Source organism: Triturus cristatus, chromosome 6 (genome assembly GCF_964204655.1).
Source record: "Triturus cristatus chromosome 6, aTriCri1.1, whole genome shotgun sequence".
NCBI classification, from domain to species: Eukaryota; Metazoa; Chordata; class Amphibia; order Caudata; family Salamandridae; genus Triturus; species Triturus cristatus.
Genome location: NC_140589.1, coordinates 181,195,989 through 181,210,790, shown reverse-complemented (window position 1 = coordinate 181,210,790; position 14,802 = coordinate 181,195,989). Strand labels below are relative to the sequence as shown.

General features: G+C 41.0%; 1 protein-coding gene across 1 annotated transcript in view; it reads left to right on the top strand.

Annotated features, from left to right (window-relative positions):
- Nucleotides 1–13,967, top strand: part of TFAP2D (transcription factor AP-2 delta) — an 86,266-nt gene extending 72,299 nt beyond the window's left edge. Inside the window, exons 7-8 of the mRNA XM_085609140.1 lie at nt 7,470–7,583; nt 13,273–13,967. Of these exons, the coding sequence (XP_085465266.1) occupies nt 7,470–7,583; nt 13,273–13,492 (334 nt within the window). The 3' untranslated portion in view covers nt 13,493–13,967. The remainder of the gene's footprint in view (nt 1–7,469; nt 7,584–13,272) is intronic.
- Nucleotides 13,968–14,802: the final 835 nt, after the last annotated feature.

Genomic DNA, 14,802 nt, shown 5'->3' with positions numbered 1-14,802 from the left:
GACTAACTGAGTAGTCTTTTGTTAGAAAGTAGTTGTGATATGATTTGTGGCTTGTTATTTAAAGTTGGTTTTTATACATCGTAGTATTTAATTTACTTACATAATGAACTTTTAATTGCTGATTTATGGCTGTTTTGGTTAGAAAGTGTTTCTGTTTGGGTACCTAAGTCTGTCCTAGAGGCGTTTTGCTATTCACTTATTGCTCTTGCTTGTTTATTTTTTTCACTTTGTTCTCATGATTACATGTGGTTGGATTCACTGCATTTTCTGTTCATAAAGAAAACACATCAAACACAAACACTGGCCCTTTCTCAAAAGTATCAATTATTCAATATTGTGCCTTGAAGATTCACCACTTGCAACCCAAACTTAATCTTCTTGTTCCATTTCCCAACACTCTTCTTTAAGGATAAGGCTTAACTTGGCTAGTTATTTCTCTTTAGCGTCCATATTGTTGTAGCCATAGATGTTGATTCATTTTGGCATTTTCTTTCTAGGACAACTCGGGGTAACAAACACAACGTTGACTAACCATTATCAAGCACTTCCCCTACCAATATCACGAAATGTTGGCTTTGCCAATGCTTCCTCCTATAATGCGCTAACAAAGGGAATGCCGTGCAAACAGTCTTGACGCGTCTACACCTGCTGAATTGATGCTGAGCCCACACTATATGTTTCACCTAGAACTTTATACAGATCATTCTTCTAAGTGTCTAAACCTGTCAGTTTCGTGCCAATCAAGTGTTGCAGTTTTCCCCGAGTAGTGGCTTCTAATAAAAAAGAAATGATTCATTAATTTATTTCGAATTTCACACTTGTATGACATACTTAATAGTGCTAAAATAAGACACACTTGAGACAAATCCAGAAACTTTGGGGCATATTATCTACAGTCCGCGATAAATATCGCAAAGTGCGCTTAGAACGATTTTAATTATCGCTGGATTTCATCTCCGTGTCAGCGGCGTATTAGCAACGCTTAGCTGACAGGTGATGTGAAATCATGCGATAGACTGCGATAATGAACATTAGCGTGTGAAATCCTGTGATGATTATACAGCGCTAATGTCAAGCTTGGTAATAGGGGAGTGTGGACTTAACCTTACAATCCACCTCCCATAGGCATTAATGGCAAATCAGGTTTTATTCAGGCGATAGAATATTGCGATGGTGGGGGCTTAGCGCGCATTTTCTCATCGCTTTGCTGTTCAGGGGTAGCGTTGGCAATACCACGATGTAGGTTTTGCGGGCATTGCACTGTTTTATCCTAGGAGGGAACGCATACTTTGCATCTCATTAGCGATGTATATCGCTAAGATGCGTGGCGTTAGTAATTCGGCTGCTAACATGCGTTGATGCATGTTAGCACTGCCTTGGTAATGGGGCAATGGGAATATCGCCTCTTTAGCGGCTGAAAGTGCCGCTAAAGCGGCGGAACTGCCCTTGATAATACGCCCCTTTGTGTTGTTGCTGAGTAGCACTATTTACTTTTAAGAGCCAAACTTTATAATGATATAATGAAAACGCTGGTGTGTGGGGAGGTGTGCAAATAGCAGCTAAGTTGATAGAATTGTTTTGGTGATGGTAAAACATTTTAGTATGCTGGCTGACTGTAAAGAGGCAATATGCAGAAATAATTAATATATGGTTCAAACCCAAGAAATGGCATTACGATATAGATATTAATCTATAAGATGATTTGTGCAAGAATGCATTCTCTATTACATTTTATGCATTGAAGTATTAAACTATTGAGTCGTGTGTATTTTGGAGTTTCCTTTGCATTGAAGGTCCAGCGATAGGCCATTATTGTTATATAATGAGCCATTCTGGTTTTGCTTTGCAAGCACTCCCGTTACTTTTTAGTTATTCTAGGGAGATAGAGGGGAATAATACACCGCTGGTAAAGCTCCTCAGGGCATTGAGGCCTGCAGGGAAAAGATTCTGCTTGTGCGATGCGGATCAGACTCGCATTCAAGGTGAATCCATTTCTTTCCCTCGGGCCAGAGAGTCTGGAAATAGCACATGCAGTTCCTGGCAGAAGGTAAACTCTGAGCATGAACACATGGTTTGCAACGCTGTGATGGAAGGTAGGCTTGTGATAGCACATGATGTGGAGGTGGAAGTTAGGCTTGTGATAGAGCGTATCATGGAGGTGGAAGGTAGGTTTGTGATCGCGTGTGATGCGGAGGTGGAAGGTAGGCTTGTGATGGCACGTGACACAGTGGTGGAAGGTAGGATTGTAATGGTGCGCGACACAGAGGTGGTAGGTAGGCTTGTGATGGTGCGTGACATGGAGGTGGAAGCTAGGCTTGTGATAGGGGTGTCGTGGAGGTGGAAGGTAGGCTTGTGATGGTGCGCGACGCAGAAGTGGTAGGTAGGCTTGTGATGGTGCGTGACATGGAGGTGGAAGCTAGGCTTGTGATAGGGGTGTCGTGGAGGTGGAAGGTAGGCTTGTGATGGTGCGTGACGCAGAAGTGGTAGGTAGGCTTGTGATGGTGCGTGACGTGGCGGTGGAAGGTAGGCTTGTGATGGCGGACTCTCCAGCCATGCATGGGACTTGAGTATGCATTAATGAGTGATTAGGCGGGCAATTAGAGAGCTTCATACATCACAGGCTGAGAACATTGACTCTAAGTAAGTGCAGGAAGGTAGAATTTAAGTTTCTTGATCAAGTAAGAGAGTCTGGTTTTGTGTAAGGCCTTGTGTTCGGAGGGCAAGATACTGAAAAAGGCCCATTTGTGAACAGAAAGTCAGTGCGGCTTATTGAGATGGTAAGAGATACTGGAGCAGGCAGGAAGATTGAGAATGACCATGGCATTTTGGATCGCTTGCAAGTAAGGTTCAAGTGATATGCAATGCAGAGATTAAATCTCAATGGAATGTGAATAGCGCTGTATTGCCACTGACAAGGACTCACAGGGCTGTTGGAGTCTCTTGCAGATTTGGTTTTCTGATTTTTTTTTTTAGTTGATCGTCAGTAGAGTGGATATTGTTAGTATTCTGCTTTCATGTATATGTTAGGATGTATATGATAAGTACTAGCTGGCTGGAAGTATGTGTCTGAGGTAATTGGACGTATGTCATCTTCAAAGGGTGCACAATACCATTTTACACCAGACCGTGGACCACAATTGGGCCACATTTATTAAAGGTTTTGGGTTGCCCTGCACCACGCACTTGGACGCAGGGTGACACAACACCTAAAATTAGATTCACAAAGCTACGCAAGGCCACCTGGCGTGGCTCTGCATAGCTTGATAAATGTAGAGTAACGCAAGGCAGCACAAATCGCTGCCTTACGTTACTTTGCAGCAGGAAGGCCTGCTATTGGTAGAGCTTGTGTGTTCCCAAACATCCACCCATAGATTGGTAGACTTGGAAATGCATCAGAATTGTACGCCTCCCCACCAAAGGTGCAACAAGGAGAAATAACTTTATTTCTCCTCGTTGTTTCCTCTTTCTACGTGTGATGCATTGTGCAGCACATGCAGAAAGAGGAAAATGCCTCTTTTTCTGTGCAGTAAGGTGTTACTTCCTGCAGAAAAAAATCCTGCCTACAACACAAGCACCTGCATTGGCCCTAGGCAGCAGTTTGTGCATCCGCGCAGGTAGATAGCAGGAATGTGTGTATAATGTTAAATACCACACGTTCCTGCTCTCTCCCTTTCATGCAGCGCAGCAAAGTGACTTACTCGGTTGCACTGCTTTAATATATGTTTATTAAGCATTTTCCTTTTTTAAGTAAACTGCTTAAGATTTTCAGAATTCGTAGTTGAATTAAATTCTAAAAGAACCACTGCATAGATACACAATTGGCCACTTATCCGCTGCTAAAAGTTTTTAGGCTTTCAAATTTTGAACTTTTGATGGGTTAAGAGCTCAATGCATTAAACTAAAAAATGTTTTTCAAGATTTCTTTTTAGAGATAATGTTTTCAAGAGGAAGTCAAATGTTTTTTTGTAAAAATGCCAACAAAGTCTTCTGATTCATTCGCAATTATGCCCACAATAGGTGCGATCTCACAAAATGGTAAAACAGATTTGCATGAATTTCAGATGTTATCGAATTGTTTATGATGAAATAAATAATTATTTAGACACCTGATTGTACCGATTTCTCCTCCTTTCACTTTTCGTTGTATACTAAAAAAGCAAGAGTAGGCATTTCCCATTCATTAATGCCTTCATGCTTAAGGGTTTGTAGTCTCTGCACAAGTCATGAATTCTTCTCTCAGGAGCTATAGACGTCCTATGACTTGCTGGTACAGCCCTTTCTCTCTCTGAACTTAGTGGTCGTGAATGTAGTGGCAAGAGCAGACATTAAATGGAGCTGGAGGAGACATCTTTACATTCTATAGTTTGTACTGCTTGATCTTTATTTGGTCTCTGAGCATCAGTTATGAGCTGGTCAGGTGATCATCTCTCTGATGCCACCAGAGCTCAAAGAGAGTCTGAGGTCATTTCCAGGATTCCTTGCCTTTGGGTAACTCCACGTCCATGCCAGGAAGACACTAGTTACTAGGTAATAATGCCATCCGCTCTAGTCCTCTTGTTTGCTTTCGATTCTCTCGCCATCAGACTGTTGTGTAAGTTGTAAACAGGTGGGCAAAACTATTCATTCATTTTCCACATTTCACTGATCTGAGAATTCCAATCCTCTCCTGGTGCTGGGGGAAATCTTCTTCAAGTTTACTTTTTAAAACGGTGCCAAAAGATATAACATTCGCAGCAGTTTCTCAAATACACTGGCTAGAAAATCACAGGTTTTACAGGAAGGTCTGACGAGAAGCTTAATAAATGCTCTTATGCTCCCAGGAGCAATATTCATCTGCAGAAGCAAAATGAAGATGGGGCCAGGTGCTTCAGCAGCTGTAGAACCGGTTTGGAGTTTGGCAGATGCCTACGCTGTTGCCCACTTTATTCCGAGTGCATTAGTATATAATGATTTCATATCCTAGGCTATAAAGCACTTGGAAAAATGGGGGCGGGATAGCCTTCACATATGTAACAGGGTACACATTCGCTAATTTCTAAATCACGTCCTTGATAGCCCCACTCCTAAAAGAAAAAGGAGTACGGTCAGATGTGCGCTGATGCCCTCAAGCCAAGTTTGTGCTAAATGAAATTCGAATGAAATTGCAATAAAACAAATATATGCCCCTAGAAAGAAAAGTCGTGTGCTATTGCTGTACTGTTTCTAGATAGGCAGGACCTGGCATCCCTCAGTGCATCAAACTCAAGAAGGAACTCACCTTCGCGGGACCCACCAGGTGGTTCTGCTGTGTCCTCCGTGGCTTGGCCAGCCCTGCTTAGGATCCATTGCTATTAGTGATAAAGATGTTGGCTTCTACATTCTACTTGCGATCATATTCAGCAGTAATATCCGAAAGGCAATTCTGCTTGACATCAAGGAGAAAGATAATACTGCTAAATACTTTGATCCATTGTAGGGGTGTACAAAGACTTTATTATAGCCTGATAGCCCGCTGTAGCGGGCTATAGAGGTTATTAAAGGCCTGCTCCAGTGTTAAAGGCCCGAGCCGAAGGCTAGGGACTTTAACAAGGGAGCAGGACTTTAATAGCCGGTATAGCCCAGCTACGAAGCGCTATAAGGCTATTAGAACATTCTGCCACTAGAGGGCAGAATGTTCCAACAAATAAAACAAAGGCCTCTCGGAGTTCGAGGGGTTTAAATTCTCTCGGGCTCCGAGAGGCCTTTGAAAACAACATTGGAATGTTGCTTTGCGGTCCTTTACCGGCCCGTAAAAGCATGGAGCACTCCATTGTCTTCAATGGAGCTCACAACATTCCGATGTTCTAATAAGAGAGTAGTGAAGTCTTGCATAGACCCCGATTATTGGCTTCTGCATCATTTGTAGATATCCTGCTTCTCCTATACCCATTTCCTCCCTTCGCCCAGTTTTTTTTTACTGGAAATATGTAAGATTTTCTCAAAAGTGGTAGCTAGGGCTGAAAATGTATGTGCAGTTCACTCACAAGGTAAATATGACACTGTTTTTTATAGTGACTTTGATACTGGATGGATTTTTTTCTTTTCTTTTTAAACAACTTTAAATCTTGCAAAGTCGCCGTTTTGACGTGAAAAGCCGCACACACAGAAAACTTGGTGAAATGCGCAAAGTAATCATAGCAATGAGGAGGGTGATTGCTGGTAGTCTTCAAGAGACAATCTTTGCATCTTCTCAGACTCCCATCCCCTCTAGCATTGCCATTGGGTCAGTCAAGGGTTCTCAACAGCGCCCACACAGAACAGCCAAACTTGACAAATACAGCACCTCGCATTGCAAACTGCTGACTGCCAGCTGATATGGTAAAGAAGCTGCATTTTATATTCATCATCAACATTTCATTTTGAGGTTTTTAAGCACTTGTGGAAGGATACATGCCCAGTAAATGGTGTCAGCTCTTGCGGTCCTTGTATTCTCCTGAGTGTCATAAGAGAGGGCATGCATAACGTGCACCACTTAAATAGAAATAACGAGGCAGACTGGCAGGAAGCATTGGCGTCTCCAAAGGAGGTGGCAATCCCCTTAAGGCTGAGACTACTACAATTAAAAGTCTTACACAGAACATATTACACACGTACACTACTTCATAAATTGGGAAGCACTGACACACCGCTTTGCCTGCGACAGTGCGGCCTTCCCGGGACGTACGTACATATTATCCGAAGATGTCCCAACATCAAGTCATACTGTGAAGCAATACTGACCGCTATGTCGCAGGTCACGGGGATAGAAGTCTTCCCACAACCGAAACGCTGCCTTATTAATATATGGGAACCAACGGACCTCAATCTGTCGGACCAGAACTGGGTAACACTCGGCCTGACTTTAACAAAACAGAATATAGCTCTTAACTGGGGATCCAGGCAGACCCCAACCCTGCGAAAATGGTGCCAAGACATGGACACTACAATGGTGACTGAGAAAGCAGTATATGTACACAGGGGATGCCCCAAAATGTGGGCCCGAATATGGGGCAAACGGAACGCATACCGTAGCAATATATGTGAGTTCCTGCCCCCCCCCACCCCCCACCCCGGGAAGACAATGGGTCTGATGTTAGCAACTAATTAGGGATTAAAAGAAACGGATGTGTACTGAGCGGCAAGCCAACTTGGTTTTATAATTTCTTGGTACACTGACAAAGAACATAGAAATGTTGAAGAAGAAATTTAAATATATACCTGTGTGTAATGGCAATAGTTATGAGATGTGATTATATGAACATGTACCGTTTCTTGTCCGTTGTAAAATTTAAAAAAATAGAAATACAAACCTGCCAACAATGTAAATGTTTTTGCCTCATTTGGGTGTGCAATCTGCTGTTAATAATATGTCTAACTCGTGGTGGCCATCTGTGGAAATGCACTAGATTTATTAAAAAAAAAAAGGGGCATCCTTGAATCTAACTCGTGTTTTCTTTCTTCTTCCATTGCAGACAAGTTTGCAAAGAATTCCAGGATCTATTGAGTCAAGACAGATCGCCCCTGGGCTCCTCGAGGCCGACCCCCATTTTAGATCTCGACATCCAGCGGCACTTAACACATTTCAGGTGAGTCTGAGTGAAGTGTAGCATGGCAGTCAGTCCATGTTATGGCTACCCTACGACGGAGTGGTAAATGTTAGCGAAAACACCAACTATTGACCTAGCCAGGCACCTTGCCGTCTGCCTGTATGGGGACAGAGCTGCATTCTTGCATTGCGGTGCTTTGATCAATGGCCAATGACTTGCCATATGTGGCAACTCCTCCTAAAGCTTCTCTAAGTCCAAGGTCTGTATCTGTAAAACAGCATCCTTAACATCCATCCCTGATCTAACATTGGAAGGACCAGTGACTGGGCTCGCTCAGGGCAACCAGCTATGCTCATGACCTGCAGAGCAGTGACTGCTCGTTCAGGAGAGCCGCACATACCTGACTTTCCCATCAGCCTTACCAGCTTTATGTTAGTGCTTAAGATGCTCCTTATGTCATTCTAACTTAACCAGTGGTGGCTGACATCTACAGGGAGGGTGGGGGGCAGGCATGCGCTTAAATATTGTAAAAAAAAAAAATGCAGGCAAATATTATATTTAAAAAAAATTACCTTACACAAAGACAACTTCCTCATCTTTGACAGGAACTGGAACCGGGTGCAGCAACTCCTTTGGCTAATCCTGGCGCTGCTCTCATCAGCATGGATTGATGGGAGCAGCCTCACTCGGCGCCCCACAGTGCCTTGGAGGCTTTGGCTTGCTCTAGCCCAGCTATCTTAATATAGCTGGGTTAGAGATGTTTAAAGTGTGCATGTGTGGCTGGCCATCGCAAGACGCCGGCCAAAAAGACATGCGCACTATAAACAGTGCACAGCAAGCCCACCCTCCTCCCTGCTGCTGTCACTCAGCAGCGGCCCCGCCCCCGTCCTGATGCTCCGTTCAGGATGGGCATGAAAAATAAAATGGTAATAAATTACCAATTTTTTTTCCATCCCTAGGGCTATGGGGGGGTTAAGTGGCGCGACGCTGCTCCGCTCCAACGGAGGAGCCTCCCCTGACCTTAAAACCTGACAAAACATGTTTACACCAGAGGGTATCATGCTGTGGATGGAATCAAACACTAAAGGCTCTAAAAAGAGCATTAGAAATAACGTGCGATACTATTTCGTTCTAGAGTTCCTCATAACAGAACATAACTCAATGCAATGTAATATAATGGAACTTAATGTATCCTTTTAGCATTTAACCAACCACAGTACGTGACAGTTGTGTTCAGGATGTAATCGTAAATGAATCCCTTGAAAATTGCTCTTCATAAAATGAATGCGCCCTTCCGTTTTTTCAACCTAGAAACGTGTCTTCCATGCTTTTCTTGACATCTGGTTTTAAATTTGTGGTGTCAGTATCTCCAGGGTTTTTAGTAACTTACACAATGAACCTTTGAATGGCTCTTGGACATTTGCATGCCTTAAATAAAAAAGGATGATCTATTCTAAAAGGCAGATGTGTACTCACTTGGTACGGCTGATTTTTTTTACCTTGTTCTATTCAAGGAATGTAGAGAATACAGACATGTCAGGACAGTGTTGAAAAGGCCTAGAGTGGACACAAGTGAGCAAGTCTTTAGGAAAATAGTGAATAAAAGCACCAGACTGAAAAGTCAATGGGAAGATAAAATAACTCTAGCCAAGCGAGCGCATGGGGGGCAGGTGTTAAATGTATATGATGATCAATATGATCAGTCCTACTTCGAAGCCGCTTACTCTGTGAACATTAAAAGAAAACTGATGGCGAAGAGACCGGGGGTGTTCCCCACACTTAATTTTGAGCTCAATTGGCAGGAGGAAGGGTAAGCGGTGGGCACAAAGTGTTGTTTATGCCACCGGACAAAGGAAACATTGTTGCATGTCCACTGCCTCTGCCCATGCCTAATCATGCATCGAAGGGCCCTGCTGCAGAATGAATTTATGGACCTAGGAGTAAGAACTTGTAGGTCAGCCGCAATTGAGTGCTTAAATCCTTGAAATGTCAAGTTGAACATCCGGCTGGTGAAGCTTCCTGACATTTTCACAAGACTGGTCAACGCCAAAGAGTCCCTTAAGTAGGGTCCTAGGCCCTCAGTACTACGAAGGCGCCAATGGTAGGCTGTGGGTGCGCATAGATGGCACCGCAAAGGTTGGCTGCCAGGGAGTACATTAGGTGTGAAGCAAGAACAATAACGTTCATACGCCCTATCCCGCCAAGCAAAGCGGAGCATAACAGGAGGGTGTTGTCTGTCTCTTATGTCCTTAAGGCACTATGCACTTTACACTTTAATGCTTTCTGGTCTTACGCCTGTTATGCATTATGCACTTTACAGTTCATTGCTTTGTGGTCTTAAGCGCCACTTTATGACGGGGAGAGGGTTTATGATGGTGTCCCAACCTGTTTCGGTAAAAGTATTCTGACTATTATCTGATGCCAATTGGTGGTCACATTTTAGCTAAAGCTTACTATGTTTCTATATTTCAAGGGAATGATTAGCCAAATCCGTTTAAACCTGTTACGGGAACCCATCAAGTTTGCGATCAAATGTCTTTTGGATAGAGCCTGAGCCTGGAGGGAATGAGGCTGCTTTTTGCACTTTAGTATGCACCATGCACTTTGCCATGTATTATACACCTTGTAAAAATGATAGTTAGGTGTGTTCATGACCTAGGATTTTCAACATTAGCTGCAACTCGCAGGGGTTACTCTAAAATCTGTTATTTCAGGTAGGTCAGGGGAGGCTCCCTCAGACGATTATACTATTTTGCTTGTGCACTTTATAGGACATATGGTTATGCTCTGGGTCTTTTTCCTCTTTTTCTGGGTATTGCTTCTTTTACAGAGGACAAGGGGAGGCCCCAGCAGAGTTTTCTCCAGGAATAGGCTTAGAGCTTCTTACTTCTATTTTTATCTTGGTGCCATGTTTTATGGTTTAAAATTTTGAATGAACGTTTATGTTAAATGGCTTGATGTATGCATTTCCTTTTAATGTTTATGGTTTTTATTAACTAATAAAATACATTTACTTGTACTTTCGTAGTGTGGGTCTAATCCAATCCACTCAAAAGGGCTGTAAAGGTTGTTAAATGCCCTCTTCCTGAGTTATAAAACCGAGTCACAAGCAACATATGTCTCAATTTGAGTAACTTGGGCATATTTCATGCCACAACCGACTGAACTCCATAAAGGCCAATAGATAAATTCTCTAAAAAGGACACATTCAAGACTCTTCATAAGATTTGGCAAATTTAATTAATGATTATACAAATTATCATTTTGATAATGATACAGAAGAGATTATCAAAATCTTATTGAGGCATCTGCTGAAAAGCATTTGAAAACGGAAAGCAAACATTACATCTAACGGTAGTTGTTCGCTGTCCTATAAAATCAATAAATGCTCATGTTTAATAGGTTAAGATTTTCTCCATGAGGCTTGAATCAATTTTACAATTGACCCATCATTTACTGCTTGCCTTCGTTCACTAAGTGGCAAATGAGGGAACCACAATAGACATCTCTACTAAATGTCCTTGTTTTACATACTGTAACTTATTTTTAAAATTGTAAACCTGTCTGTTGGTTGCCCGCACTTGGGGACCATATTAGAGAAGTCACCCACTATCATTTCTTAGGTTGATTAGGTACACCTATAAATCACTGAAGATGCTGCCTGTGACTGCAAAGGACTACTGAAAGACATTAGGTAGTGTGCATTCTATAGAAAGGAAGGTATTAGGCCCTATGTAAAACAAATTATCACAACAATTTGGCGATAAGGATTTTTTGTCAAATCTAGAGTTTAATTTTATACAAAATTTGTTATACATCCCTCCTTAATCAGGTCATATAAATGTTCATTATTATACTTGATAGTCTTACAGACTCCAAATGCCCTATCGTGTTTCTTTTAGAGCGATTATTAACATGTATTACTGTACATGACATACACAGGCAGTGGCTAATGATTTCAAATACATGGCTGACTTACCACTAAGACGTGTGTAGGGATTTTGTGTAACAGAATATTCTGCTGAAGGAAAAGGTACCAATTTGTGTACATTCTATTAGCAGTGGTAGAATGGTAGCAAACCAGGCAGGCTTAGAAACGGCAGAAGAATGGAATAAGCCACTCTGTGAAAAAGCAAATTAGTATCAAATCTACTGGTGTGAATTCAAACTAAATCGATCACCAGGCTTCTGAGTTTAACAAATTGAAAAACACTTTTCAGTGATTCTTAAAACAGCTTGATATTAAACTTCTTTTGATAATAGTGGTATATACAAGCCAAAACTTCAGAAAATATCAACTTTTTTGATCAATAATGATTGCCTTGTGTGTGAAAGTTTGATTGTAAGTGGTCCTCTTTTTAGAAGCATTCTGCGGACACAGATCTTAAGTCTACCTCTAATGGTTGCATTATTTATAAATTATGGACCCGATTCACCAAGGTACACTGGGCATTTATGAGAAGTAAAGTTAGACTTTTGTCTCAGTTTTGGTTTCAGTTAAACTCAAGACCAAAATGTAAGTTTAACTGAGACAAAAGTCTAACTTCACTACTCGTACGTGCCCTTTGTGAATACAAAAAGTCGTAAAGTTAGACTTACGTCTCAGGTTACCTTTGTGAATTGGGCCCTACATTCTTGAGATTGTGGGCCCGATTCACAGAACTAACTTAAGACAAAATCCTAAACTTACTACCATTTTGGCATTCACAGAAGGCACTTACTCATTTTGGTATTCACAGAAGACACTTACTCACTTCAGTATTCACAGAAGTTAGGAGTCCTAACTTTAGGGCTCCTAAATGCCTTCTGTGAATACCGAAAGTCTTAAAATTAGGATTTTTCTCAATTTAGGAGTCCTAAAGTTAGGACTTCTAACTTTACTACTACCAAACTGAGAAAAATCCTAATTTTAAGGCTCTCGGTATTCACAGAAGGCATTTAGGAGTCCTAAAGTTAGGAGTCCTAACTTTACTACTACTAAATTGAGAAAATTCCTAATTTTAAGACTTTCGGTATTCACAGAAGGCATTTAGGAGTCCTAAAGTTAGGAGTCCTAACTTTACTACTACTAAATTGAGAAAAATCCTAATTTTAAGACTTTCGGTATTCACAGAAGGCATTTAGGAGTCCTAAAGTTAGGACTCCTAACTTCTGTGAATACCGAAATGAGTAAGTGCCTTCTGTGAATACCAAAATGAGTAAGTGTCTTCTGTGAATATCAAAATGGTAGTAAGTTTAGGATTTTGTCTTAAGTTAGTTCTGTGAATCGGGCCCAATATGTTTCCCAATGTAAAATTGCATTTAGTCACATTTCCTATATACAGAGACTTTTTATTTTTAAAACATACTTGGCTAACTTTTCAAGCTTGTAAATATGGCTTACTACCTAGGTTTTGTGGGAGCTTTTTTAAAAACTTAGAATAGGGTTTTTTGTTGCTGGCTCACCAGAATTTCTGGTAAGTAGCACACCCTTCTGAACTGGACTTATTGGTCATTCTTCCCAAGAGGCATTGTACTCTTTAATAAATGTATGCAACACATCTATGTTTATATTTATTTATTTCATTGTATTTGAGGGGTGGGGCTTGTAAAGTCTTGCATTCTCTCACACAAAGTTTAAACATGTCTTTATTTGTTGTTTTAATAAACAAACATATACACAAATGCATATCTTATTGAGCTTATGCTGACTTGATGTTAAAATTCCGATTTGTTTTCTTTTTTGCAGTTTAATTACTCATGGCTTTGGAACACCTGCAATATGTGCCGCCTTAAGCACTTTCCAAACTGTTCTTAGTGAAATGCTGAACTACTTGGAAAAACACACAGCAAACAAAAATGGAGGAGGGGCGGAATCTGGCCAGGGAAATGTCAACTCTGAGAAAGCCCCCCTGCGGAAGTCCTCAGAGGCGCCCATGAAAGACGGCAAAATTGAAAAGACAGACTAGCTGCATCAAACAGAATTTATTAACAGAGAGTTGTGCTGCTGATATTTTTTTTATCTATATATATACACAAACCATGGAGGGTAATTTATCTACTACAGTGGACCAAATCCAAGCAGCAGGACAACAGTGTATTTGTGTAATAAAATTGTCACTTTTTTATGTTGCTACTTTGTGCACGTTATATTTTACTGTTGAAAATGATAAAACTTAAAGACTTCTGGACTTTGAAAGACAAAACACTTTAAAAAAAGCTAACCTGAGGACTTTCCAGTCAAAGACAGGCAGTAATGTTTCTGTAAGAATGACTGTCACAAATATTTGCTACAAACTTGAATGTATGATGCGTGTGTAAACTCCGAACTGCCTGTCTACTCCTGCTGCAACAGACTGTAATTCCTTTGTAATATATGGCTGAATTTAAGTAAGGACGTATATATCATATTTGCTTAGTTTATTAGGCTAAAATAAATTTTTTTACACCGTCAACTTTAAATTGCTTATCTTTTTTCTGGATTAATAGCAATGAAGAATTTAGTAGTTGTATACCTTTATCCATTTTTTGATCTTATATAGTTAAACCTTGTAATCATTTTAAACATTGGTTAATATGGGCACGGAGAAGTTAGGTTGGACATTGTCTATAACTCTAATTGCCTTTGACATGATCTTATGACAGTCCCATATTTCTATGCCTCTAGCTTAGGGAGCATTGGATTCATGACAGATTCTCGGAATTGTCCCTTATTATGTACATCATTTCTATTTACATTAGTTGTAGGCACAAATATCTTTATTTATTGAAAGAGTTTATATAGTACCGGCATGTCCCAAGGGTATCGGAGAGCTTTACAAACATTGTCAAAGGCAGTGTTGGCTAATATAAGTTGCAGAACAAAGTCTTGTTAAAGTCAAATCAAAGCATTTCCTCGAGAGGAACAAACAATAATGCCAAGCACAGAGAGGGGATTCCAGTTGGGATTCAAGTTTTGTGCTAGGGATTAAATTCCGAGGGGTTTAAGTTGCTGATTGAGGAGAACATCTTTTAATTGTCTTTTGAAGCTAATGAAGGAGAGGTTTGTCCCGATATGTATCGGGAAGAAGCTCCAGATTTTGGGGGCATTGCCTGAGAAAGAGCGCGTTAGGGCTTCTTGTTTGTGTTTTTTTTGTGGGAGATGAGAAGCAGAGTGTTGGAGCTCCATAAATGTACAGTCTGTCCTGCCTTAGTGAGTTTGGATGTAAGGCAGGCTGGTTCTCCTGTGTGAAGGACTTTGTGAGTGAGACAGGCAGTTTTGAAACTGCAATGATCAGGA